The following is a 27,837-nucleotide window of genomic DNA, read 5'->3' as shown; positions in this document are numbered from 1 at the left end:
GTGTCCTGGGGAACACTGGGGTTCCTTGGAAGCCTATCAGGAGTTCCTCCAAGAGGAGATCAGTCATGGAGGACAAGGTTTCCTGATGACCCTTTCCGAAGATACCCTGTGATGTGCCCAAACTGATCTTTCTCTGTAACGTACAACTGCAAGGATGCATTGGGTTTCTTCTAGGGCCTGAACAGCACTCAGAGGACTGAGTCTACACCTAAAGCATATCCTGGCATCTACTATGTGCAGGAGTTCTGTGACAGATGCACAGGGACTTCTCAACAGAAACATAAGTTCAGGTTGAAAGGGTTCCCTGAAGACAGAAAGTTTGAAAACTGTGGGGCCTAGCATCTCACCCCTGCAGGCATGTCCCTACAGACTTCTTGCAAGGTTTAGGTATTCTGTTGCAGGGCTTCTAAACCCTGCAGTCGGAGTAATTCCAGCCCACACTTGGCTGCTGGGATGTGGCAGAGGACAAGTAGGAGTTTGAGCTGTGCGGCCCACTGGCTTCCTATGGTGAACACAGAACTGACCTGGGAAACTGCCTTTCAATGAGACGTGACCAGTGCCTCCTCTAGGGTGAGCGCCTATATAGCAGGAGTTCTTAATCTTGGGTCTCCAGATGTTATTGGGCAACAGGCATTGCAGCTGGGAATGATGGGAGGTTGAAGTCCAACATTTGAGGACCCAAGTTTGAGAACCTACTGCAAGGCAACCCCCCTTCTGGGTTAAGAAAAGTTGCAGTTCTCTGACATGAACAGTGTCCGTGTGTGTTTGCTTATTTTGCATAATTTGTTCTGCTGCTGCTATTCATGATGGGAGGGGAGGGAAGGGACCGTGCATGTGGACCATTAAGCCCTATACCTCCACCAGCTGAAGGACTGGAAATCCTCCTCAGCTTCCTCTCTGGCTTCCTGAGATTTCACACCCACACTTTGAGATTTCACACCCACACTTTGGACCCCTAGTCTTGGGGTCTAGAATCATGCTGCATTTTTAAATGAATGCTAAATATCTCAGGTTGCTGAATTCTGTGCCACTGATTTCTGTGCTTGTGCAAGGTGTGATCAAAGAGCTGTAGAATACACATCACCTTGATTCTTGTATTTGTGAATGCTCTTGTCAACTAGAGCTACTTATGGCAAATATTTAAATTTTCTCCCAGATTCTTTAGATCTGGTTAGATTGGGGGCCTCTTCAGATGCCAATGCAGATTTACAGAGTGTCTGAAAAGGGTCCAGTGTGAATCTGGAAAGGCCCTTGCCAGAGCTACATATGTATGGCCTGCATGGGAATGCTGGGCATCATGGGAAATGTAGTTCCTATGATGCACCACTTCCTTGCATTCAGTGCACAGGTATGGGAGTAAGTCCACCGTGAACCTTCACACTGTACATTGTAACCATTCCTTCAGTAAGTAATAGGAAATGAGAAGTGCCCGAGATGACCCTGGTCACAGCAAAGGGAAAAGAGGGTTTGAGGCCTCCCAGGCCCTGTCACAAGCAGATGAGGTTGGGTGTTTCCAGATGGGTAAATACTCCATTTTAAGATAGTATTTCGTACCATTTTTCTACTTATCATCCAGATTACATCCTTGAACACTGTGCATTTTCGCAGCACCATCTGATGCCAATACATGATAAGAATAGAGGTTTTTGAGACAAACCTTGATTCTCCTCACAGATTGGCAGAAAATGGCCAGCAGGTGGCGCTGTGAAATTGTGCAATGGCCAAATACATCATTTGGTCAATGAGTAGAAAAGTGGCATTTCTATTTTAAAACAGAGTAATTCTCAGTCTGGAAACACCCGAAGTCATCTCTTTATGACAGGGCCTCCAGGCAAACCTAATCTGATATCATAGAATCCCAGAATTGTAGAGTTGGAAGGTATCTTTGAGGTTTTCTAATCCAGCCCTCTGCTCAGTGTAGGAACCTGCCACAGCAAGACTGGATTAATTTTTCAGATGTCCCTTGGATTTCTGGGAAATTAATCTTTTTTATTCTGGAGTATTTCTGCATTGAATTATGTGTAGGGGTTCTCAAACTTGGGTCTCTTGATGTTGGACTGCCACTGCTATCATGTCCAACCATAATGGCCTGTACCTGGAGACCCAGGTTTGAGAATGCCTGGATTACAGGGATTGAGCCCATTTATCTTGGCAACCTTTCTCATGGATATAAGTCGCATAGCCTACTCCATGCCTCCATTTATTGTGGCAGAGCCTACAGTCAACCGTAGAAGCCACTGGCTAGCTGAGCCCTTCATTCACAAAAGGTCCGATTTCTTGTGCCAGATGTGACATTTCAATCTCATCCTTGCTTTCAAACTTCTATTGGTTTTCAGGAATCCCCCCAACCAGCCCATGGTTGTCAGCTGCATGGATCCCTCCCCTGCTGCATCCTCTCCATTCAAACCACACACCAGCTCCTCATCCGGTTTCACAGCTTACACATTTGGTCTGTACCCAAAAGATCACCGTTTCCTGAAGGGCAGTTCCAAAGTTTCGTTCCTCCCAAAGAAAGGGGAGAAGGAGCAGCACTAAATAAATAAGGTAATAAATAAATAATAAATACACTCAGAGGTTCTGAGTTTTCTGAAAGAGCGAAAGAGAGAGATACATCCTGTCTTTCTTCTGCTATCTCAGAAATCCTGATGAAAAGTCAAGAGTTTATCCCGCTCATGCGAACGAGCAAAGGGTTTCTCCAAGACAGCCTCCAGCTAGTGAGACTGGAGTTATTGCTTCAGTTGGTGGGTTTGGAGAAGGAAGGAGAAGACAGTGCAGACGGCAGCTGAGCCTTGTGACCAGCTGTTGATGTCTTCCCAAAGTACTGTGTGGGTTTCAAGAAGAACTCTCCCCACGTTTTGCCCAAGGAGAGCCTCTCAGGAAGAAAATGATGCCCGGGTCATGGCAAGCTTCAAAAGTCAGGTTTTCACCCCAGATCCTGCAGGGCTTGAAACCATACCGTGTCTTCTGTGCCCTTCCTTCCCTCCCGCCACAGCGAAAGCGCGCGGGGGGAGTTTGCCGCTCAGTTGTCCATTTCGCAGGTGTGCTCGGACCCCTTGAAGCAGGCGGACTCGTAGTGCTTGTTGAGGTACGACTTGAGGGCAAAGGTCTTCTCGCACTGTTTGCACTTGTAATGCTTGAACGCCGAGTGAGTCTGCATGTGAGCCCTCAGGTTGGAGCGGTCGGCAAAGGCCTTCCCACAGTGGGAGCAGCCGAAGGGCTTCTCGCCCGTGTGGGAGCGCATGTGGCCCTGCAGCAGCCAGGGCCGGCTGAAGGCCTTGCCACACACGTCACACTTGTGTTTGAGGTTGTGGGTCAGGATGTGCATGGCCAGCGCCGGCATGGAGACGTAGGCCTTGCTGCAGGTGGGGCACTTCCGAGCCATCTTGCTGTCCAGGCTACGGTGCGTCTGCTTGTGCCGGCTGAGGTTGGAGGAGGTGGCGTAGGACTTGCCACATTCGTTGCAGGAGTGGCGGTGGCTGCCGCGGCGCTGGCCCTCGCTGCGCCTCCGGGACCGGCCGTCGGTAATGAAGAAGGCGTCCATCGAATAGCTCTCTGTGACGGCAGCTTCGCCATGGAAGTAGTGGGCGGAGAGGCTGGACTGGGGGCTCTCGGGGTCGCTGTAGTCCTCGTGGATCGGCGTGTAAACAGGGTCTGAGGGCGGCAGGAGGGGGCCTGGTTTTTTTTCATTCTTGTAGCTGGACGACGTGAGGCAGGCCTGGAGGTACCCTGTGGGACACACACAGGTTGGAAACCGTTTCATTGGTTGGCTATTTGTATGGATTGGTGACTATGAGGAGATTTCTCACCTACTTCGTCCTGGAAACTCCTGGCCAGGGGTGTCGCTATAATTGAGCAGATGGGTTCAAAGAACCTGGGGGCCCCCAGCTCCAGAGGGCCCCCAGCTCCACCCCTCCCTATTTTATTTATTATCCCCCTCACTCCAAGGGGCCTCCGGGGAGAGGGGCCAACACAGACCCCCTCTCCCCTAGCTACACCCCTGCTACTTGCAGATAACAGTGCACTGGAAGCAGATATTTATGGGAAGAAAGGCCTCCTTGACTGAGCATCTGCTTTGTAGGAATGTGCATTCCTACAAAGAGAAAGGGATGCAAATTCACATCTGCTTCCATTCATTCTGAAATGAATGCGCAGGCAGCAGAATGAACGGCAAGGTAAATGAATGGCATTTACTTTTTTAAAAGGCAAGGGTAATGTTGCTTGCAATAGCACCTTCCAGCAAGAGCTCTGCCACGTGACGTCCCCTCTTTCGAGTGGTGACTGGGTGGGTGGTGGAGTTCCTACTGGGAAGATTACAAATGGAAGAAAATGGGGAGAGCAAAAATGAGTAAAACTGACAATGGAATGAAAGGGAAGGAACTGATGTATCATGTCCTTGATTGTGGGGAGGTGACCCATTTGCACAAATAATAGTTCTGAAGAATAAACAACGGCAGTGGCAGCCAGGAATAGAAGGCTGAACACACCTCACGTCCCATGTCATCTGGTGTCGATACCTTTTTAGCACCAGAAAACAATGTGAGGTCACACACATGACCAGCTGAGGGAGATCTGGGGAAGGAAAGAGCCCACACCCAGTTCCCAATGCATAAGCAGAGGCTCCGTGTGTCTCAGCTAACTCACCCCGCAGATGACCAAGGATCTTCGGAAGGGAAAACAAAGCTGGGTCTGCCAGTGACTGTCTTTATCATAGAGTCCTGAGGCTAGAGCTCTCTAGCCTCGGGACTCTATGGTAAAGATGGCTGCTGGCAGCCACGAGGTGTTTTAAATGGTTCATGCATCCATACAACCAAACTCCAAGATATGAGCATTTCTTCTTTTCCCTCCAACCTTGGTTAAGAACAAGGTACAGAAGTCAGGCTATGTGGGTTTGAACTGGCTGGGTAGATGGGCCTCCCATGGATTCTCACAATCAGCAGTAGCTGCCTTTACTGCCTCCTACCCTCTGATTTCTGATTGTGAGAACAGGCCCTTTATTCCTAGATTTTCCAGTAGTTTGAATAGCTGCCGGTTTGCTGGGTTATTTTATGGTGCTGCTGAATTTTCCCAACTGGCTGCTGCCTCCTGCAGACGCATAACCAGGGCGGGGCAGTTAGGGCACGTGCCCTAGGCGCCAGTTGCAGGGGGTGCAAAATGCCTGCCTTGCCCCACCTCCTGCCCCCAAACACCACAGTTAAAAAAAACCCCACCCCCAATCCCAGTGGGTGCTACCGGGCGGGCCCGCAGCTGCTCACTGCTGCCGCCGTGGACAGCACCCCCCCCACACACACACACTTGCAGGCATGACTTGTGAGTCCTGCGATCGATCTCTGAATCCAGGGGTGAGCGGGTACTCTCCCATTGGCTGTGGAGAGCCTGCACGGTGCCCACCCACCCCTGGACTAATAGGAGCCCCCCCACCATGAGCAGCACTTGCCAGCTATTTTCAAGCAGCATTTGCTGCCTTGAAAATAGCTATTTTCAAGCAGCATTTGCTATTCCCCTTTCTCTCCCTCCAGAGAGGTGGAGAAAGGGAGAATAGACGCTTTCAGGTAGCAAGCCTGCCTGAAATGAGAGACCGAAGAGCTCACTCGGTCTCTTTGGAGCTCAAGGCCACGCCCCTTTGACATCACATGACACCACATGCAAAGGGGGTGTGGCCTCGAGCTCCAAAGAGCCTGAGTGAGCTCTTCGGTCTCTCATTTCAGGCAGGCTTGCTACCTGAAAGTATCTATTCTCCCTCTCTCCCCCTCTCTGGAGGGAGAGAAAGGGGAATAGACGCTTTCAGGCATAACCGGCAAGTGCTGCACGCTGGGCGAGGGGGCTTGTTCGGCTGGAACTGGCTGGAAGTAGCGCCCATGGGGCACACACGCTACTTCTGGCCAAGAAGTGGGAAGGGGAGGCAGGGAGGTATGCTGCCACCCTATGGGCCATGGCCAGCTTTCTTTTTTGTATTAAAAATGGAGCACTGTTCTACCGACCAAGAACGGGGGAAGAGTGGTAGCTTCCTCCCTTATAAACCTCTTTAAATTGTCAAAATGCAGGTCGAGAAGGGTCTGTTCCATTTTGCAGTCCTTTGCTCCGGTTTGCATGCAATGCATTGCTTTGAAATTGCCTGCCTGCCTGCTTTTGCAAGTAGGTGTGCCAGCATTTTGGTTTGGCTTTATTATTTTGTTTGTTGTGGAGTGTGCATGCGTGTGTGTGTGAAAATATTTGCTAAGAGCACCCAAGAACAACTCTGCAACCAACAGTGGCTGCTGTGAAGGTAGGAGCTGCCTGCAGGGTCCCCACCCAACTCCTTGGGGAAAGAAGGCCTTTGCTCCGAGAGGGGCTGCGCTCTTGGCTTGTGCTCACCGCTCAAAAAAGGCTGCCGATGGTGACGGTGTTGCTCTCCATTCTCTTTAGTCCCTCCCTGTAGTGAGGTGTGTGTTTGTGTTGAGACACTCCTGGCAGCTGCGGGGAGAAGCATTTGTGGGAGTTGCTCTCCAGAGCACGTGGGTGGGCACACAACAGAGAGGCAGCGAGAGCAACTTTCCTCAATGTGAAAGTTATGAGACAAACTTCCCTGGAGTGTGATCTCAAAAAGGTAGTTATGGCACTCTTTTTGCCCTACTGCCCCTAGTCTCTGGTTTGTGTCAGATCTTGAGAGTAGCTCGAATACTTGGGATTTTTTTCCTCTCCCAAGCTGACTCCAATCGCTGGTTTGATTCAACTTCCTTTCTATTTAAGAGACTTGCTTTGTATTTTGTTTTTTTCACATTTACATATACTGCCCCATATACAAATCTCTGGGCAATTTATAGGCTAAAAATACAAGCAACAATTAAAAGATTATATCATGTAAAATAACTTAAAATAACTATTCATAAAACTTAAAAAACATTCTGAACTAAAAGTTTGATAAAGTAAATGCAAGTTATGTTCTAAAGTGTTCAATTGATCATGGGCTACCGATTGTGATTGATGGGCATCTTATTTGGTGTTTATGTAGAATTCGAGGGTTTTGAGGAGTGGAAAGGCAGCAGTTCTCTCTCTTTGTTACTGTATATTCAGAATTGCTTTCTTGTTCCAGCATTATCATGACGGCTGAAATTATCATGGGGGTGTATGAGAGAATGTCAATGTTTATTTCTATTTATTTATGTATCTATCAAATTTGTATAGTTGATTTATTTGTTACTTGTTTTGATTTATTTATTTTTGGTTTTCATTTTAAGTATAACTAAATTGAATTACATCAAATTAAATCTTTTTAAAGATTGATTAACACGCATAGAGCTTCCTGATAGTCTAGACCATTTGTTCCCCAGATGTTGGACTACAACTCCCATTATCCCCAGATGCAATGGCAAAAGACAGCGGATGATGGCAGTTGTAGTGCAATAGCAGCAGGGGCATAGCAAGGTTGGAGTGGGCCCAGAGACAAGATTTTAAAATGGGGCCCCCCTCACTGAAGTAAAATTATATATATATACACACACACATCCTATGTGCCACAATAGAACATCATCCTAAATTTTATTTTTTTAAAGGTTTTGTAAATTGTGGATGATGCAAGTCATTTAATGTTACTAGAGAAAGACGTGCTGTTCTGGTAGCTCCATCAATTTCGTCAATTTCGGAGGATGAATACAACTGAAGGAAGCCTGGGCAGGTGCACAGCTGGGGGAGTCAGTCATGTGACTTGCCTCTGGCGTGACCCCCCCAAGGCAGTGGGCCCCCAGACAACTGTCTCCCCTTGCCCTATTATAGTTACGCCCCTGAACAGCAGATTCAGGGGTGGGAAACCACTTCTGCAGAGCTTCAGAATCAGTGGAAAGCTCCCTCCCCTCTTTTTAGTTCATTTGTACTGGCAAGGCTTTCAACTTGATTTTCTCTTTATTTTTCACCTATGCAAGTGTATATTTGAGGTTTCTATGGGGAAATGCATTATTGTTCAGAAATGAAAGCTAGTTTTAAATGTTTTGGCAGTGTGAGCTAATATTATGGTAAAAGACAAGTTTTCTTAAAGATGCGTGTCAGATGTTTGGACGGGGGTGGGTGGGCGCAATTTCAGTGCTTGCCCTAGGTGCCATTTCCCCTAGTTAGGCCTCCTGGACTTGATAATGTTTTGCTGATTGTGGTGTTGTTTTTATTACATGGGTGGTCAAAATGCACAGTTGGTGGCAGTGGTGGCGGGACTTTGTGGCGCTACCACTGCAGACCCAGAAACAGCGACACTGCCATGGGAACTGGAGGTTGTGCTCACCACCCCACCACAGGTGTCCCCATGTGCGACAATGGGGGTCGATGCAGTAATACCGCTAACACAGCCACCATCCCCTCCGGCGACACCGCTGCTTCCGGGTCTGCAGTAGAGGCAGGCTCGTGAGTTCCGCCATCGCTGTCACAGCTGCGCATCATGACAGCCATTGTTTTTAGCTCAGGTCACATGCCTCCCTGGGAGCGTTTTGCTGAAAGGCAGCTAACAAACCCACCAAATTAGATAATTAAATGCAAGGCATTTCTACCAATCCGAAGTTCACAAGCTTTAACAAGATTTAGACTAGCGAGGAGGGATGGTCTCAGGGGCAGCCTGGTCTGGTTCCTAACCACACATGTGCCTCTTGTAAGGAATGTATGCATTTATTAGTAAATTAAAGTTTGCTAGCATGTATGACGGGGTGGGCAAACCTGGCCCTCTAGCTGTTGTTGAACTACAACTCCCATCATCCCCAGCCACAATTGCCCACTCCGATGCATGCAGTCTACACACTACATGAATACTTGGTAAATAAAGAGTGCCGCACGCCCTGACTTTATGGAATAAAGGTGAAGCACCCTCCCTCTCTCGAGGTTAGCTTTTCCAGGAAAGCCGGGGGGGGGGGAGGTGGGGCAGGCCATTCTATCCGCGAGTGAGGATGTGACTTGGAATCAGCCCTGCAAACAAAGGAGCATCGTGCACGCCGGCTGCAACTGTGCACACACACGCTCCCTTCCCTGGGGAAATAAGAGGAACTGAAGTGGAAAGGAGATGACCTCTTTTTCAGGCCTTCCCCTCCGTCTTGTCCAATTTCCTCCTGACTGACGAGGGGGAAGGCAGAGGCGAGACGGGTCTTCTCATTACCCACCCACGTCTGCTTCTGTGCGATAAAAAATGGAATTGAATATTGACAGCTGTCAAAAAGCCCAGGAGTTGGTAAGACGGAAAGGGGTCACAGGCACGCTCTGGGGGCACAGAAAGGGATTCAATAAGTGGTGGTTGGCGGGGGGGGGGGAGCATTGAAATCTACATCCGATGAGTGATGAAGCTGCTGTGGATGTGCGGTGTGCGTGGCTTCTTCGGAGGTGCAACCTTCTCCCCTGGATCCAGCTCAGAGCAAACTGGGTCTGCACAGGGGAGGCAGAAGACAGCTCTGCCTTGCGCTGATGGGTAAGAAGGGCTTGTGACATCACCTGGGACAAGAGCCCTTGCCAAGGCTTTGAAATTTGGTGGATTTCTAAAAAAAAACCGAAATAAGGTGCTGATTCATTGTTACCTCAGATAAGCCTGCAGGTGGGCAGTTAAAGAAATAAAAGAGGCATCCATCTAAAACATCGACCACCAGTTTTTTAAGATTTGTAATTCTATGGGCAGGGTTTTGCCATGGTTAATAGTATGCCTTCTGCATTATCGTTAATGGCTGACATGCGGTGCAGCCCTCTGGGCATGGAGAAAGAGCTCTGCCCTTCTCACAAGGAGCGGCTTAACTAGCAGCCCACCTGGCTTGGGTGGGCAGGGGAGGAGGAGGAGGGGGAGGACACAATTTTCACTGCTCTCCACTTTTTAATTCCAAACCGGCAGCATATTTAGATAATATTCTTTTATCCCTAAATTTAGGCGTCCATTTACTCTTGCTCGCCTAAACGCCCTTCCAACGGCTGTTAAGGATGGTAGACATAAAGGGATTCTGTTTAATTTAAGGATTTGCCCCTGTGTAATGGGTGCCGTAGAAACTACCCCTCATGTTATTTTATATTGTAAATTTTATAGCGATGCTCGTTTAAAACGAATTTCTCCTCTTTTGGGGAAGTTTCTAGGTCACTCTGATGAATTTTATTTAGAGTTTTTGTTATCTAACTTTTGTAAAGAGATAACTTTCAATGTGGCTAGGTTTTGCTACATTGTTTGTATTACACATTCTAGTCTTATATAAAGATTTTTGTTGTACTGCCTGATCTATGATGGCAATAAAGTTTATCTATCTATCTTACTTCTCTCCCCTCCCCACAAATGTCCTTTTCATATCCAAGAGTATGTTCATGAGGGCTGTGTGACCCTCATGGATATATTCCTGGATGTGAAACAGGCAAAAAATCACTTCCCCTCTAGCCATCCCCAGACCTATGAAGCAAGCCTTGCATGCGGCTAGCTGAGTTGCTCCTTCTGAGGACAGACTACCTCTAGCCTCAGAGGCAAGAGGCCTCTAAAAACCAGTTGCAGGGGAGTAGCAGCAGGAGGGAAGGCATGCCCTCAACTCCTGCCTGTGGTGGGCTTCCAGTGGCATCTGGTGGGCCACTATGTGAAACAGGATGCTGGACTAGAAGGGCCTTGAGCCTGATCCAGCAAGGTTTTTCTTATCTTCTTCTTTTAATTTCAATGGGACTACTTTGAGTAATTTTCCATGTCAGTCATTATCTGGACTGTCTGTATAAATAAGCCAAGAGAGAATGAGAGAGACAGAGAGAGAGAGCGCGCTTGAACATTATTTGAGAAATTAGGGTGGAGGGGAAACCACATGGCTCTGTGGTTGCCCGGAATCGACACAGACTCCAGGGCACAACTTTACCTTTATCCTGAATTTATTCTCAATGGCACTTCTGGAAATTGACCGGAAGATGGAGCCCTTGTGCAAAGGCAAGCTAGTGTCAGTCTGCCGAAATGAGCTCCCCCCCTCCCACACACACACCATGGCCACCAGAAGCGCTTCTCCTATCAAAACTTCTTGGCACTATCTACACATGATAGATTCAGCTGGATTTTTTTCTCTCTACAGCATTTGCATGTGCTGAATTGGCCTTGTGAATAGAAACACTCCCATAAGGATGCACTGTAGCAAAAAACTGCCAAGCAAATCAAAACATCATGACAGGAATCCTAAAAAGAGAGTGTCGACTTGCCATCTTGCTGATGCTTTTCTGAATTAGCAGCATTAATGGAAGAAAAGCAAAAGGGGCAGGCAGGCTCCACAGCTCTTATCTTAAACCTGCTGTCAGGGTAATGGTCAAGGGCTTCATGATCTTAGGGCCCTAGATGTTGTTGGACTACAACTCCCATCATCGCCAGCTACAATGACTTTCAGCCATTGTGGCCAGGGAGGGTGGGAGTTGTAGTCCAACAACTTCCGGAACCCAAGTCTGAGAATCTCATAAGAAATGGCCATGCTGGGTCAAACCAAAGGTCTATCTAACCCAGCATCCTGCTCTCATGTGCCTCCAGGAAGCTCCAGAGCAGGGCATGTAGGCGAAGGCTTGCCGTATGTCTCTGACATCTAGTAATCAAAGCTAAACTGCCTCAGAACATGGAAGTTCCAGCTACCTGTTATCACATCCATTGCTAGACCTATTGTCCTCCACAAATCTATCCAACTGCCTTTTAAAGACATCAGCATTTGCAGTGACCACAAACTCTTTACCATCCATCCATCCGATTCATTTGATTTACATATTTTAAATGCAACACTAAACATATATACAGGTGAAACTCGGAAAATTAGAATATCGTGCAAAAGTCCATTAATTTCAGTAATGCAAATTAAAAGGTGAAACTGATATATGAGACAGACGCATTACATGCAAAGCGAGATAAGTCAAGCCTTAATTTGTTATAATTGTGATGATCATGGCGTACAGCTCATGAAAACCCCAAATCCACAATCCCAGAAAATCAGAATATTACATGGAACCAAGAAGAAAAGGATTGTAGAATAGAACAATATCGGACCTCTGAAAAGTATACAGTGTACTGTGCTTGATTGGCCAGCAAACTCGCCTGACCTGACCCCATAGAGAATCTATGGGGCATTGCCGAGAGAAGGATGAGAGACATGAGACCAAACAATGCAGAATTGCTGAAGGCCGCTAATGAAGCATCCTGGTCTTCCATAATACCTCATCAGTGCCACAGGCTGATAGCATCCATGCCACGCCACATTGAGGCAGTAATTGCTGCAAAAGGGGCCCAAACCAAGTACTGAATACATATGCATGCTTATACTTTTCAGAGGTCCGATATTGTTCTATTCTTCAATCCTTGTCTTCTTGGTTCCATGTAATATTCTAATTTTCTGGGATTGTGGATTTGGGGTTTTCATGAGCTGTATGCCATGATCATCACAATTATAACAAATTAAGGCTTGACTTATCTCGCTTTGCATGTAATGCGTCTGTCTCATATATCAGTTTCACCTTTTAATTTGCATTACTGAAATTAATGGACTTTTGCACGATATTCTAATTTTCCGAGTTTCAACTGTACATATTTAGCATTTCACATTAAAAAGGAAAAGCTGAACCAGAAATCTTTCCTTTGCTGGCATTCTTGTTGGGAGGGTAGGCAGGTGTGTGTGTGTGTGTGTGTGTGTGTGTGTGTGTGTGTCCCTGTGACCCTTGGACAAAATCCTGGGTCCAGGCTGATCTCCCCTCCCTGGTATTTTTGCTGGGAGAAGAAGGGAGAACCGTGGCTGACAGACAGAGCAAGGATGTACAGGGGCAGCGAGACAGCAGCCGAACACAACGGTGCCACCTGCAAATATCCCCTGGATGCTGTGCAACCCTCCGTGACATATGGTTGGGTGGCACAGGGGGCTTTCTGGGCAAGGGGAGGGTGTCAAAAATTGCCACTTTGGTGCAGTTGGCTCAGCTGCTCTCTCACTGCGATGGGGCATCTTTGCTCTGCCTGCAGAGATGACCCTGGGTTCTTCTGTTAGGCTCGACAGTGGTTAAAAAAATGGTAAAAACCAGCATTATAGTTAATATATTGCTATCAGCAAAACAAAGGGGTGTAACTATAATAGGGCAAGGGGAGACAGTTGTCTGGGGGCCCACTTGCTTGGGGGGCCCAAGAGTCAAGTCACATGACCAACTCCCCCAGCCATGCACCCGCCCAGGTTTCCTTTAGTTGTATTCATCCTCCGAAATTGATGTGAGTGTTAAGACCTGGAGCTAGCAGAACAGCAGGTCTTTCTCTAGGACCATTCAATGACTTGCATCGTCCACAATGTACAAAACCTCTTTAAAAATAATTTAGGATGATGTTCTATTGTGGCACATAGGAGATAGATAGATAGATAGATAGATAGATAGATAGATAGATAGATAGATAGATAGACACGTTTTACTCTGCTTTTTGTTAGCACTATTCAGCCTCATTTAAGATTTCTTTACTTCATGAGCTGAGCTTCAGTGGGGGTAGGTGCATTTTAAAATCTTGTCTCTGGGCCCACTCCAACCTTGCTACCTGGCAAAACAGATTCTATGCAGAACTGCACTCACCAGAGCAAAGCAACAGGCTGCACTCATGTATTCAGCTCTGAATGATGTTCGGGAATCTAGTTTCTACGCCTTTTGAAGGTCTGTTCCAAAAGCAGCCATTGGTCCCAACATCTGTGCTTTCATGGCAGAGAACCGGCAGCCTTGCTCCCTACTACAGATGGTGTTGGTTGGGCAAGCGGGGGCTTTGCCTCCCTCCCCAATAAATGGAGTTTTGTTCTAAATAGCTCAACTGCGATGTTTGTTTCTTTGAATTTCTGCCCCACCGGATTCTTGTGGCTCAGGGCAGAAAACAGAGGGAGGCACCATGGATGGAATGCCTTCTGTGGAGCCAGACCCTCATTCCACCCTATCTGAGTATTGGCTACCCTAGAGTTCTCCAAACTCCCCAAATGGCCTTCCATTGTTGCAGGGGAGGATGGGAGTTGTATGCTCTTACACGGAAGAGTTGGGGGGTCGTGGTTTGCCAACAAGGCTTCCACTTGAAAAAATGGGGAAGACCGCCGCCCTGACAAATACATAGCAGCAACGGTGTGGAATTTACTCCCTGGACGTCTCAATTCAACTACTACCTACTCCCAGGCAGGGATTTTCTTGTGTGTGCATGTTGGGGAGCTGGCTCAGATAATCCTCAGTAGTAGGATCAGAGCTGGTCTTGTGGGAGCAAGCAGGACTTGTCCCCTTAGCTAAGCAGGGTCCACCCTGGTTGCATATGAATGGGAGACTAGAAGTGTGAGACCTGGAAAATATTCCCCTCAGGGGATGGAGCCGCTCTGGGAAGGGCTGAAGGTTTTCAGTTCCCTCCCTGGCAGCATCTCCAAGATAGGACAAGACTTTTTTTTTTTTTTGAACCAACAAACTACCAAAGCATACAGTACGTTGCCAAAGCACAATTATATACAAAGTGGTTGTTTGTAGGATTGAGAGAGATTCCTGCCTGCAACACTGGAGAAGCTGTTGCCAGTCTGTGTAGACAATACTGAACTAGATAGACCAATGGTCTGACTCAGTATATGGCAGCTTCCTATGTTCCTATGATTCTCCTGTCGCTCCTCTCTGGAGAGATAGAAAAGCCTAAAAAATCTCCCAAGAGGAGACAGGTTTGTTGCGACCATCTCAGACCCATGCCGCCTCATTCACAGTTGCTGCATTTTTTTTATTTTTGAGCACTCAGCACCTGGGATGACAGACACTTTCCCCATCCCCCTCATCTCCTGGCTAGAATATTGATTTTTTTTTTTTTTAGAGCCCTGAATGAGCAGAATTCCTTTATATTTCTGTCAAGACCAGGAGGATCAGAGGAACGCTGTCCTTTGCTTGGTGGTGGTTGTTTTTAAAAACCCTTTGATTTCTGTGGCATCTATGCAATTCAGAGGGGGTCGCTGACATCCCCCACAGCAGCCGAGGGTCCCTCCATACCCCCGCACTGTGCAGCTTCCTGCTCTTCCTCCCTCCTCTTTCCCTCCTTGTTTACCAAGTACAGTCACACACTCTGGGCAGAAAAATGCACTCCTCAGCAATTTTTCACACTTTCTCTGGAACACACAGCAAGGTTATTGCCAGGAGGAGAACTACACACAGCAACGGTCCCACCCCCTCCTTTTTCCGTCAGCCCTTCGCCTCTCACCAAGAGCTTGCAAACTATTTCACGCAGAGCTGCCTCCATCCCGGAGGATGAAAAGGAAACAGTGGGCAAAAAGGCGGAGGGAGATCTTTTTAGGATGCATTCAGTGTTTCTCCCTGACCTACCTATTCTCCATTCCTCACAAAACACGAATTCCTTTTATCTGCTCTTGGGTGCAGAACAGCCTTTGATTTGCAAAATGAGGGGCCCTCAGGTTCAGGAGTCCTTGTCTCCCATGGTACCAGGTGTGACAATGGGCAGCAGAGGCCATGCTGAAGCAGGCGTGAAATGCTCTCTGTACATGCTCAGAGGTGCCTAAGGGATATCCCTTCCTCCTGCTTTTCTCCTGGCCTTTCTTCAAGCCGGGCAGCATACAAGGGTCTCCTCTTTCTCATTTAAACCTCACAACAGCCCTGTGAGGTACTGATAGGATAGGCTGAAAGACAGTCGCTGACGCTCAGACTAAATCCTGCTAACTCAGCAAAGAGACACCTTTTAAAGTGGTGATTCTCTTCTGTTTAGCAGGGGGAGAGCAACTGGCCCTATCCACCCCCAGCACAGCATCCCTCCAGTGGCTGTTGCTGGTATCTGTCTTAGCTTTCTTTTTAAATTATGAGCCCTTTGGGGACAGATAAAAGCGAAGTGTGCTGTCGAGTCGGTGTCGACTCCTGGCACCCACAGAGCCCTGTGCTTGTCTTTGGTAGAATACAGGAAGGGTTGACCATTGCCTCCTCCCGCGCAGTATGAGATGATGCCTTTCAGCATCTGCCTATATCACTGCTGCCCGATATAGGTGTTTCCCATAGTCTGGAAAACATACCAGCGAAGATTCAAACTGGCAACTTTCTGCTGTTAGTCAAGTCATTTTCCCGCTGTGCCACTTAAGCACGTTGTACTTCCTGAAAATACGTCCCTGAGGGTCATAAGACCCTTTTCAGGAGGCACAGAGGGTTGCAGCCGGAAGGGGTGATCATTCAAAATCCCCTCTCCCCCACTGTGTGCATGGAATGTCCCGCAATATGCACAGGGTTAGGCTGTTGCATAGGGGTTGGATATGTTTAGCCTGGGGGAAGGAAAGACTAAGGGGAGATACGAGAGCCCTCTTTCAAGACCTGAAGGGCTGTCACACACAGCCATAGAGAGCAATAGACTTGTTCTCTATTGCTCCTGAGTCCTGAGGGAAGAACTACAGCTAACGGGTTGGAATTACAAGGCAGCAGATTCAGGCTAGACATTAGGAGGGATTTCCTGACTGTGAGAGCTGTTGGACAGTGGAACAGTCTGCCTCATGAAGCAGTGAGCTCTCCTTTACTGGAGGTTTTTGATCAGAGGCCGGACAACAAGGATGCTGGAGCAGTTTCCTGTGCTGTGTGGAGGGTTGGGCCAGGAGGTCCCCAAGGTCCCTCCCAAATCTAAGATTCTGGGAGTCAGATTCTGGGAGTCAGGGGCACCCAGCAAGCTTCATGGTTGGACAGCAATTTGATCCCAGGTCCTAGTCTGACACTACACCGGCTACCTACCTGGTTCTGAGTCAGGCTGTTGAGCCCTCTCTGAAAAGAGCTTCCAGGATCTCCGTGGAGGCTGTGCTTCGGCCTTTTCCCCAGAGACCCTCCAGGTAGAGACGGTAGCAGTGGAGATGGTTTAGGACCCAGTCCATCCAGAGCATAGCTTTGCCATTGACTGGACTATTGCCCTTTTCTTTCTTTACTGTATGGTCCTCGGGGTGACCGGGGTGGTGGGGGAGGGAGGGAGGAATATCATGTCCAGGCAAGGGAGATGTCACTTCTGGTCTTGCCTGTGGCGACTTCACTGCAGTCCAGCACAGCAACTGGCCGGCTTGCTCAGCAGTGAGGACACCTTCTCTCCCATCAACTGCCGACATGGAGCCGTAGCTCAGTGGCTGAGCATTTGCCTTGAATGCAGAAGGTCCCAGGTTCAATCCCGAGCAGCAACTCCAGGTCGGGCTGGGGAAACTGGCTGTGTGGTAGCAAACACATGACTTGTCCCCTTAGCTAAGCAGGGTCCACCCTGGTTGCATTTGAATGGGAGACTATGTGTGAGCACTGTAAGATATTCCCCTCAGGGGATAATGGGGCCGCTCTGGGAAGAGCAGAAGAAGGTTCCAAGTTCCCTCCCTGGTGGCTTCTCCAAGAGAGGGCTGAGAGAGATTCCTGCCTGCAACCTGGGAGAAGCCGCTGCCAGTCTGTGTAGACAATACTGAGCTAGATGGACCAAGGGACTGACTCAGTATATGGCAGCTTCCGATGTTCCTAAAGGCTCCTGCCTGAAACCTTGGAGAGCTGCTGCCAGTCAGTGTAGACAGTACTGAGCTAGCTGGGCCAAGGGCTTGGCTTGGTATAAGGCAGCTTCCTATGTTGCCAGTCCACTAGGCTGGGGCCATGCATCTGATCATGTAGACCCTGGGGAAGTGTACTAAAAGGAGTGGCAGGCAGTGCCCACTGAAAAGCCCGGGTTCCTTCCCAAGGGCCACAGAATACAGTGACATTCTATGCATTCCTGTGGCCCTTTGGAGGGAGCCAGGACATTAGGATGTCCTCCTGATGCTCGTCCACTGCAGGATTTGCATGCTGACAGTCCCAGGTCCGGCATCTCCAGGCAGGGCTGAGAAAGACCTCTGCCTGAAAGCTGAGAGAGATGCTGCCAGTCAGTGCAGGCACCTCTAGATGGACCAAAGGTCTGACCCAGCATATCTTACCGCCTCCTTTCGAGCTCTCCAAAGCATGAACAAGGGTGGCTTTGGGCGGGAGAGGGAGGCAGGAACATGATTTCTGAGGTCTCCCCGCCGCCCTCCCTCCCTCCCTCCCTCCCTCCCTCTGCTCCTCTCCATGGCAAGCGAAAGCCGCCACCTGCCGCAGCCGCCGCCACCTCACCTGGCCTCCTCCCCAGGCGGGCAGCGGCAGCAGCGCCTCTGCGCCAGGCAGCGGGGTCCGCGCCCGCCCTTCCTGCTCCGGCGAGCCGCTTCTCAAGGGCACCCGCCGCCGCGTTCCCTTCAACAAAGGACGCACCAGCGACGGCTTTCTGCTTGGCTCAGCTTTTCTAGCAAAAGGGGTCTCGAAGCCCCAGGCAGGTATTTGTGAATTAAGCGGGCGCGCGGCGGGGGGGGGGGGGTGAGGGAGGGAGGGAGAGGGAGCGGGGGGGGAGCGCCGAGGCCACCCCGCTGCGCCAGCCTCCTCGCGCTCCGTCCTCCCCTCTCCCCCTGCTCGAGTACCTATTCAAGAGCACTTGACACTGATTAGCCCTTGATGCGCGGCTCCGGCTGCAATCCGCAGCACGCCGGCCGGGGAAGGAAACAATGGCGCTTCCTTCCTTCCTTCCTTCCCAGCCAAGATGCGCAGGGTTGTGCTCTCCGCTGGCAAGCTTAGGCACGGACATGGGACACAGGAGGAAGCTGCCTCCTTCTACCATCGAGTCAGACCCTTGGTCCATCTAGCTCAATACTGCCTGCACAGACTGGCAGCGGCTCCTCCAAGGTTGCAGGCAGGAGTCTCTCCCAGCCTTGTCTTGGAGATGCCACCAGGGAGGGAACTGGGAACCTAGATGCTCTTCCCAGAGCAGCCCCATCCCCTAAGGGGGATACCTTACAGTGCTCACACATGGAGTCTCCCATTGGAATGCAAACCAGGGCACACCCTTCATGCAGGCTCCCCCAAGACCAGCTCGCCTCCCTTTGAGTAACCCTTACTAAATGCAGCAGGATTTCCTTCTGAGGAAACATGGATAGTATCTGGCTAGAAGAATCACCCTGGGGGTGGGGATGGGGCTGTAACGCGCTAGCAGAGCATGTGCTTTGCCCACAGAAGGCCCCAGGTGCAGTCCCTGACAGGTAACGCTGGGAGAGACTCCTGCCTGAAACCTGGGAGAGCTGCTGCCAGTCAGTGTGGCCAGTACTGAGCTGGAGGGACCAAGGGTCTGACTCAGTAGAAGGCAGCTTCCTCTTCTGTTTCACTCTTCCAGGGATTCAGAAAGAGCCCCCCCCCCTTCTTTCAATGCATGGCCATGCAGTGAGTCGGGCTCCACATAAAGGGCATAAGGACATCCTAGCAGGATTAGACAAAAGCAGGGGTCCACTCCACTGGTGGTGCTGGACTCCTTAGAGCAGGGCTGAGCAAACTTGATCCTCCAGCTGTTGTTGAACTACAACTCCCATCATCCCCAGCCACAATTTACTTATCCCTCTGAAAGGGAGAGGGAGAAACTGGCCCACGGCTTCAACCCCCACTTCATAAAAGGGGACTCTCAGGGAATGCCTCTGCAATTTGGCTCCCTCTGTGTGTGTCTTCAGCTGCTGACCCAAACTACAAGTCCTTAGAACAGGGACAGTAGCCACTTTTCATCCAGAGCAAGGATGGTTTATCCAAGGCTTCCAAGCAAGCTTTATAGCTGAGCTCAGCACAGTAGCCAGGAAGCCCCTCTCCCTGGCCTCTGTAATTCAGCGCTACCCAAGTAGCCATTCCAAGATTTCAAGGGAACTGGCATCAGACGGGCCACATGCACCGTTCCAAGGTTCACAATTTCTCTTGTCTCCTTGAACAGAAAGTGCTGGCCAGAGGCCTGTCATCTTGGAAGCATCAAGCTGTTGACAAATGGCCCTCTCACTCAACCCAGGAGAGCTTAATTGATTCTTCCCCCTCCATTTCTTCCTATTTTTCTTGTTGTGTGTGTGTGCACGGGGTGGGGAGCATTTTCTCAGAAGCTTCTCTGCCTGGTCATCAAGGAAGCAACATTGTTCTGAAGAATGTGCCTTGCGTTGCGCCATGTAGCATTCAGGCCATGACTCTTGGGTGAAATAAAGTCCATGCTGGGCGCGTTCATCACCAGGGACGCAACAATCTCACGGGAGTCATTTTCAACTGAGAGGAATTCAACAGGGCTGGTGGGCAGGCAAAAAAGATTGTGCACAAGGCAGCCCAAATCTCCAAAGGGTTGAGGTAGTGAAGGGCATGTTGTCCTGGGGAAAATAACACCTAGGAACATAAAAGCATAGGAAGCCGCCCTGTACTGAGTCAAACCATTGATCCATCTAGCTCAGTTCTGTCTACACTGGGAAGAGCTGAAGAAGGTTCCAAGTTCCCTCCCTGGCAGCATCTCCAAGATAGAGCTGAGAGAGACTCCTGCCTGCAGCCTTGGAGAAGCCGCTGCCAGTCTGTGCAGACAATACTGAGTGAGATGGACCAAGGGTCTGACTCAGTCTATGGCAGCTTCCAATGTTCCTATGACTGGCAGGGCCTCTCCAAGAGCACCCTGTGCTCTGTGTGATATGGTGACTTCCTGTGTTCAACATGTCGGTGCTGGTCTCTTTTTGAGCTAACTTGAGAGCTGGCCTAGTGGTTAGCGTGAGGAGCTTAAACCAGGGAGCGCCAATGTCCAATCCCAGCTCAGCCTTAGCGAGGGAGGGGAGGGGAGTGAAGGTCAGCCACATCCGCCCAGCCTACCTCGCAGGGCTGTGGTTGGCGGTGAACTGCAGGCTGAAGCAGCTACCCTGTGCTCTTTGGGAAAGGGTGGGATACAAATACAGTACTGAAGAAGGGCACAGGTATAAATAAGCAAAGGATGCCTTTTATTGTTCAAAGGAACATCTATCAGCATTTTGATCATTCCCAGTTACTGTCATACAAAGCTCCCAAAACAACCACAAAAGAGGTGTGTTTTTAACTCACAATGATTAAAATTTGGTCCATCAATGAAGAGACCCAGTGTGGTGTAGTGGTTAGAGTGCTGGACTAGGACCGGGGAGACCTGAGTTCAAATCCCCATTCAGCCATGAGACTCACTGGGTGACTCTGGGCCAGTCACGTCTCTCTCAGCCTCACCTCCCTCACAGGGTTGTTGTGAGGAGAAACATAACCATGTGCACCACTCTGGGCTCCTTGGAGGAAGAGCAAGATATAAATGTAATAAATATACATAATAAATAAATAAGAGGTTTTAATGGACAGGCCAAATTTTGATCATCGACTAAAACATTAGCTGATACTGGTTAAACCAGAGGTTCTCAAAACTGGGTCCCCAGATGTTGCTAGGCTACAACCCCCATCATCCCCAGCCACAATGGGGGATGATGGGAGTTGTAGTCCAGCACTATCTGGGGAGATCCAAGTCTGAGAACCTGTGGATCGAACTGACTGATGCAGGCAGTTCTGCTGAGATTCTGCATATGTCCTGATTGGACCCAGTGGCAGGCAAGCTGCACAGCGAGAACCCTGACACACTGACCGCTCCCCATTCACATCAATGGAGGCTACAGTTCCAGGCATACATCCTTCTGCGCACGCACACACACACACACCTTTGTAATGAATGAGGAAGCCCTTGCAGGCAAGGGAAGTCAGTGTAAAGCCTCCCCCCAACACACACACACACACACACACTGTGTGACCCCAAGGAGCAACTGTGTGGGAGCCAATATGGAGCCCTGCCCATTCAGTTTAACACAATAGGGCTGTGTGGGCTCGATTGCTTGTGACTGGCCGCTTGGTGGCCAATGGAGAAATTGCCCTGCTTTTTTTTTTTTTTTTTTTGCAGGGTTGAGCATTGTCCCCCAAGAGCGCTCCCTGGGGAAGGGAATCCATATGGCCGTCCAGCTTTCTTCTTCCATTGATCTGCCCGGCCCCCCTGCCTGAGACAAGGGAAAGTGCTCTTGCCAGTCAATGTGTCTTTGTTTTGCTGGAGTTGCACTGAGGAGGATCAGCTCCCTAGTTCCTTGAGATGGTTAACCACTACCAACTCCCCCCTTCTTCCGTCCCCCAAGGGCTGCCGCTGTGCTTTTGCACAGCTCCCCTTCATTTCCAAGGAGACTGAGCAAGACAAGGATCCCAGTGGAACCCTAACCCCCTGAGAACCTTGTGACGGCAAAGCTTAAAGAGACCTGTGGAGGATGGCAGCACCTATGCATGTTACCAGACCACAATAAAGACCCCTTCACATGCCCGACACCAGGTCTTCAGTCATCGTGGCAAAGGCTAATGGGAGGTGTAGTCCAAAAACATGTAGAGTCCCAAGGCTGAGAACCCCTATCCTACTGACATGAAATCTGCCCATCTGTTGATCTGCGACAATGAAACTTGGTGTCCTCCAAAGCACAGCACAGGTGCAGACAGGGCGCCACAGCGACAGCACACAACTATGAAGCTGCTATACAGAGTCAAGCCATTGATCCATCTGGAACAGCACTGCCTGCTCTGACTGGCAGCAGCTCTCCACAGTCTTGGGATGAAGGCTTTCCCAGCCCAGCTACCTGAGAGCTTTTAATTGGCATTTGCTGGCTGTTGAATCTAGGACCTTCTCCATCAGGGGTTCTCAACACGGGGTCCCCAGATGCTGCTGGGTGGCAGCTCCCATCATCCCCTGCCTTTGTCACTGGGGATGATGGGAACTGTAGTCCAAAAGCATCCAGTGACCCAACATGGAAAACCCCTCTTCTACCTACAAAGGAGGATGCTATCACTGAGTCATAGCCTCTCCAATAAAAAGCTGTATTTGAGCACGTCAGATTGTGTGTCCATCCAGTATCCTTTCAATGCCTGCTTGTGGGTGAGCAGAGGATTTTGATCTCCACTACTGACTGTAAGCATGCCTTTGGGGTGTAGTTCTAGGTGTGAACGTGTGTAGGTAGCCTAGGAGGAGAGGGCAAGGTGAGAGGTGGCCTTGGATCAGGAGAGTGACATGTCCGTTCAGTTACTTCATGGATAATAGGAAGCTGGAAGAAAGCGGGGGAGGGGGGAGGGGAGAAGAAGGATTTGGTATATAGCTTGACTCACTTGCCTGAGTCATCTTCCCAGAGGGTCCTCTGGCACCCATTGCCACCTCTCCATGTTTTAAGGAGATCCACTGTGGACTCACAAAACCCTGCAAGCTAGTTAACATCTCTCTCTCTCTCTCTCTCTCTCCAAAGACATGCTTGAAAACATGAGGTCTTTCTCCAGTGAAATCTCAGAGGCCAAAAGGAGGCTGAGTAGATTTCCGGGAATCAAGAGGCAGGCTTGGCATGCCCCTTTGCAGCAGCTCCTCATTCTCATGTTTCCTGGTTCCTGCTGCTGCTATATTCCCCACATCCTCAGCCTTCAGATCAATTTTCCAGTGCCTGCCAGAAAGAAAGTTTCAGATTTCTCCAAGCAAGCACAGTTCTTTCTACACATAACACCCCTTTAAATATAAAGTGGTTGAGGGAGATTTGCCTTTTCTTTTTCTTTCTTTTTTTCTTTTGGTATTTTACACCCATCATAGAAGTTGGGTTTCCTTGGTGAATAAAAACACGTTTGTGCTCATCAAAAACAAATGGTAGGATTTGGGCAATTCTCTGGCTGAAGGTCATTACGGCTGGGGACCCCAACCATAATGGCCTTCAGCCATAGATTTGTCCAGCTCAGAGGATGAAGGGAGTTGTATGTCAGGAACATAAGATACAATCCATGTTCTGTTGAAGTGTATCATGGCACATCCCTACCGGTTGGGTGTAATGGACTACACAGCAACGACACCACACACAAAATTAAGACTACATAGGAGCCATAACGAACCTAAAGAGGGCGGAATGCCGTGCTCCTGCAGATGCACCAGCGTGCACCGAAGCACATCTTCCTCTCACAGAAGCCACCCATGAGTCACAAAGAGCCATCAACACAAACACTTTGTAGCAGTGCCCGGGAACCCGAGCCAAACACCCCTCCCAGCACACAGAGAAAGAATTTCCCAAGGTGGGCCTGTCCTCCTTGCGAGGAAGTCATGAGAAGGGCACCACCAAAGTCAGGCTCCTGAACTCCTATGCAGGACTGGAGCTGGGGTTCAACAGATGGACACAGCACATGGGGGCCCAGTTGGACAATGCACTGCCTTTGGTCATCATAACCCCTGCTAACTTGGCAAAGAGGCACCTTTTAATGTGGTGATTCTCTTTACTGAGCAGGGGGAGAGTAACTGGCCCTCTCCACCCCCAGCACTGTACCCTTCCAGTGACTGTTGCTAGTGTCTATCTTATGTTTCTTTTTAGATTGTGGGCCCTTTGGGGACAGGGAGCCATCTTATTTATTTGTTATTTCTTTGTGTAAACCACCCTGAGCCATTTTTGGAAGGGTGGTATAGAAATCAATCAATCAATCAATCAATCAATCAATCGTGAACCAGGCAAATCCACATGGAAGGCAGGCCAGAAAAGATGTTCTGGGCTGGCTGAGAGAACACAGCCAAGGGTGGGTTGGGTCATCATGAAGGCTTGTGGGAACCTGACATTGGACCAATTTGGCTATCGGTGTTGTCAGACTACAACTCCCATCATCTGCTGATGTACCTGTGGTTGGGGGGGTGATGGGAACTGTAGTCCAACAACAGCTGGCGAGTCTCAGGGTGGCCACCTCTGGGCTAGTCAATAGAGACAGACGAAGAGCCGTCCTGTGTGTGGTGGGGGTCATCCCATAGTTGGCATTTGGTGGTCCCGAACAAGCCCCACACACTCTCTCTTACTGGCTCGCTCCCCCAACCCTTATTTGTTTTAGAAGATGCTAATAATCGACCCATTCCGTGCCGTAGCAGTTCCGAAATGCCTTGATCTTCTCCTTCCAAAATGACGGCTTAAGTCACCTCCTTGTGTGGGCACAAAGCCCCACCTTTGTTAGCATTGCCTGCCACCACCGACGCACTTTGGGGGGCTGTGGGGGCACCCTCGCAGAGGCCCCCCGCCGTCTCTCACCCACGCCACTTCTGTGATTTTTCACTCCTGTGACTTCCCTGCTCGTCACATCCCCCGAGCGGAACTTCGGCGGTCGCGAAGTCTCGCTCGGGATCCTCTTCCCAGGGGGCCTGGAGCGCGGAAAATTGCGCACGGCCGGTTGGCGTGTCCTGCGCGATGACCCTCCAGGCAGGCCCCGGCCAGCCCTCCCTCCTGCTCCGACAATCACTGGAGAGGGCTGACCAGGGAGCGGTTCTCCGCCTGCAGAGTTCCAAGAAGAGACCGTCCCTTCTGGGAAGGCGCGGGCGGGCCGGGGCAGAAGAGACCTCCTTCCTTCTCCACCTGCCCCCCCGCCCCGCCCCAGAGACGCAAGGACTGCTTGTGGCTGCCTAATCTGGGGACCGGGGAGGAGGTGAGGGGGGGGGCATCGCCCCCATTGGGGAGGAAAGAGCCCCCTACCAGACCTCGCAAAGCTGGTTGCCACTTCGGGACCCCTTTTGCCCTCTCCGCGACACCCCTAGCCCCGGGCCCGCCACCACAGACCTACCCTCCTCCCGTTCTCCCCCCCGCCCCGCCCCGCCCGAGACACACGCGATCCTCCTCCCCCAGTCCCGCCACCAAGCTTCTTGGAGCGCCGCTTTCTTCCCCAGCAGGACGGGCGGCTGCGGGCTTACCGCTCTCCACCGCGGGCTCGCCGGCCGCCAAGGCTCCCGCCAGCTCATGGTACGAAGTTTCCAGGGGTTGGTAGGTGGGCGCCGGCACCGGGCTGGGCTGGAAAGCGTCCGCCTTGATCTTCTTGACCAGGAAAGAGCGAGGCATGGTGCGCACCCGAAACGCCGACGCCGTCAGCACTTTGGACAGCTCCCGGCTGGCTCGCCCTCGTCCGCGCCCCTCTCTCTCTCTCTCTCTCTCTCCAGTTGCGAGCGAGAGGGAGGCGGAGAAGGGAGTGGGGAGGAGGAGGCGGAGGGGGAGGAGGAGGAGTGGGGAGGGGGCTGCCAAGGAATAGCTGAGGTCAGCAGCGCACTCCGCCCCCCCCCGTCTTTATATGGGACGCAGGCAGGGGGGAGGAGGCGGTGGGCGAGATCAGGTGGAGCCTCCGCGCAGCCCTTTAATCCATCAACTGCGTCCCCCAGGACTATCAGCACGTGAGCAAAGAACAGCGCGGGGAGGGGGCCGAGAGGGGAAGCTTGTGAGAGAGGGGGGTGGGGGCCAGGGAGGCAGTGAGAATGGGGGTGGGTGAGAAGCAGACAAGGGGAATTGGTTTGGCAGCCTATTGTGGGGCGGCGGGGGGGGGGGGGAGAGGGAGGGGTACTGCTCCATGATGGCCCATCTGGTTAACACTGCAACACACGCGCGCGCGATTGGAGTCCAAGGTCTGAGGAGCCTATCAACACTCCCCCCCGCCCCAATTAGCTCCCCCAGCTCATCATACCCACCATAGAGGCCCCCCCCTCCCGCCACGTGCCAGCCCGTTTCTGCTCGAGGAGCATTTTGCGGGCATCGCAAAGTGTCTAGGATGGAGGGAGAGGGAGAGATCGAACTTTGTTCTATTCTTCTCTTTTGCAAACACCGGAAAGTAAAATGAGAACTGGAGGTCGTGAGCAGAGGAGATGCAAGCTAAGGGAAGTGCTAGTGGGGTGGAGGGGAGATACTTATCACACACACACACACACACACACACACACACACACACACACACTCATAAATAATATAGAGAGGGAACAATCCCTCCCCCACCCCATAATGGACTGGCAATTCTACCCATTTAAGGAAAAAGCCCCCCCCCACACACACACATTTTATAATGAGAGCTACCAAATTCCTGGCCATGCAGGGAATTCCCCCTCCCCTCCCCCTCACCTCTTCTCTCCCCCTCTTTGGAAAAAAACTGTTCCTTCCACTTCCACAGTCATCTTTCTCCACCCTGAGGGTTGATTAACTCCTGCCTCCCCTCCCTTTCCTTGTGTCCAGCCAAAGGCAGAACAATGGGGACACGTGTCTGAGGAAGAGGAGGGGGAAAGAGAGAGGAGAGAAAGAAAAAGGGAAAGATTCTCTCTTTCCTCCCCCCTCCACCGTGCGCGCACTCCCTGGTTCCTTTGTCTTGGTGCAAACCCAGGGAGGTTTAAGACCCAGCAAATGATGACTGAGCTTCATTTGAGGTGCTGGGGGAGGAGGAGAACAGAGCCCCCCACGCTCCATCTGATTTCCCAGTTCAACAGAAGGGGGGGGGTCAACATTGACCCCTGTGGAACCAAGAGTGAAACAGGAGAGGCCCTCTTCGTGGTATTCTTGTTATCCCTTCCGCCAGGGCCAACTGATCTGAAGTTATTTTGCTGCTGCAGAGCACCATTTAAATGGATGCCCCTCTCCCCACCTCACATGCACATATGGGGCACAATCCATGGAGAAGTTCTCCTGCCCAAGACCCTCTGAAATTAATGGGAACTGGATGACTTGCCTTTCACAGCACCTGCCCTTGCCGTCTCTGTCTTTATTATCACCCCACACGAAATGGTGCCGGAGAATTTTGAAGCAATCTCATTTCTAGGTAGCCCAAAGCAGCTGATCAAATTTCATCCTGCTGGGTTTGAACAGCAAGATTGCACACACATCTTTTTTTCTCTCTTCTTCTTTTTAGGGGGAGGAGGGGATTCTCCTCTCACTGTGTTTTGACCTTGACCATTTCCAGCGCCTCTGGGATAAACTGTATCTCAGCGCCCCACCGTGCCATTGGGCAAAAAGCCTGCTAAAGTCCGCCCAGAAGCCAATTCTTCCCAATATTGGCCCCCAAGTTTGACGGATGGTGACTTTGGCCTCCAGTCAATGGATGCTCCCCTCAGCCAGCCTGCCTGTTGGACTGTCTCCCTCTGAAATCCAGGCAGTGTTGCCAGACCAGTGATGAAATGAATTCTGTCTTGCACATTGCTGGAGAATTAGTTATTGCTCCTGGAAGGAGGGGAAATGCCTTTTCTTTCTCCTGTGGCCCATTGCACCAGGGCTCCAGGATCTGAAAACACTCCCTGCA

At 50.4% G+C, this 27,837-nt stretch overlaps 1 protein-coding gene across 1 annotated transcript; it reads right to left on the bottom strand.

Moving 5' to 3' along the window:
* Nucleotides 1-2,715: 2,715 nt before the first annotated feature.
* Nucleotides 2,716-25,631, bottom strand: SCRT2 (scratch family transcriptional repressor 2). Its single transcript, XM_053248616.1, has 3 exons — nt 25,531-25,631; nt 8,314-8,345; nt 2,716-3,726 (listed from the first exon to the last, which is right to left on the bottom strand). The coding sequence occupies exons 1-3, from the start codon at nt 25,629-25,631 to the stop codon at nt 3,020-3,022; spliced, it is 840 nt and encodes a 279-aa protein (XP_053104591.1). The 3' UTR covers nt 2,716-3,019.
* Nucleotides 25,632-27,837: the final 2,206 nt, after the last annotated feature.

Source organism: Hemicordylus capensis, chromosome 4 (genome assembly GCF_027244095.1).
Source record: "Hemicordylus capensis ecotype Gifberg chromosome 4, rHemCap1.1.pri, whole genome shotgun sequence".
NCBI classification, from domain to species: domain Eukaryota; kingdom Metazoa; phylum Chordata; class Lepidosauria; order Squamata; family Cordylidae; genus Hemicordylus; species Hemicordylus capensis.
Note: the sequence above shows the minus strand (reverse complement) of the source record. Positions and strands in the feature narration are given on the sequence as shown.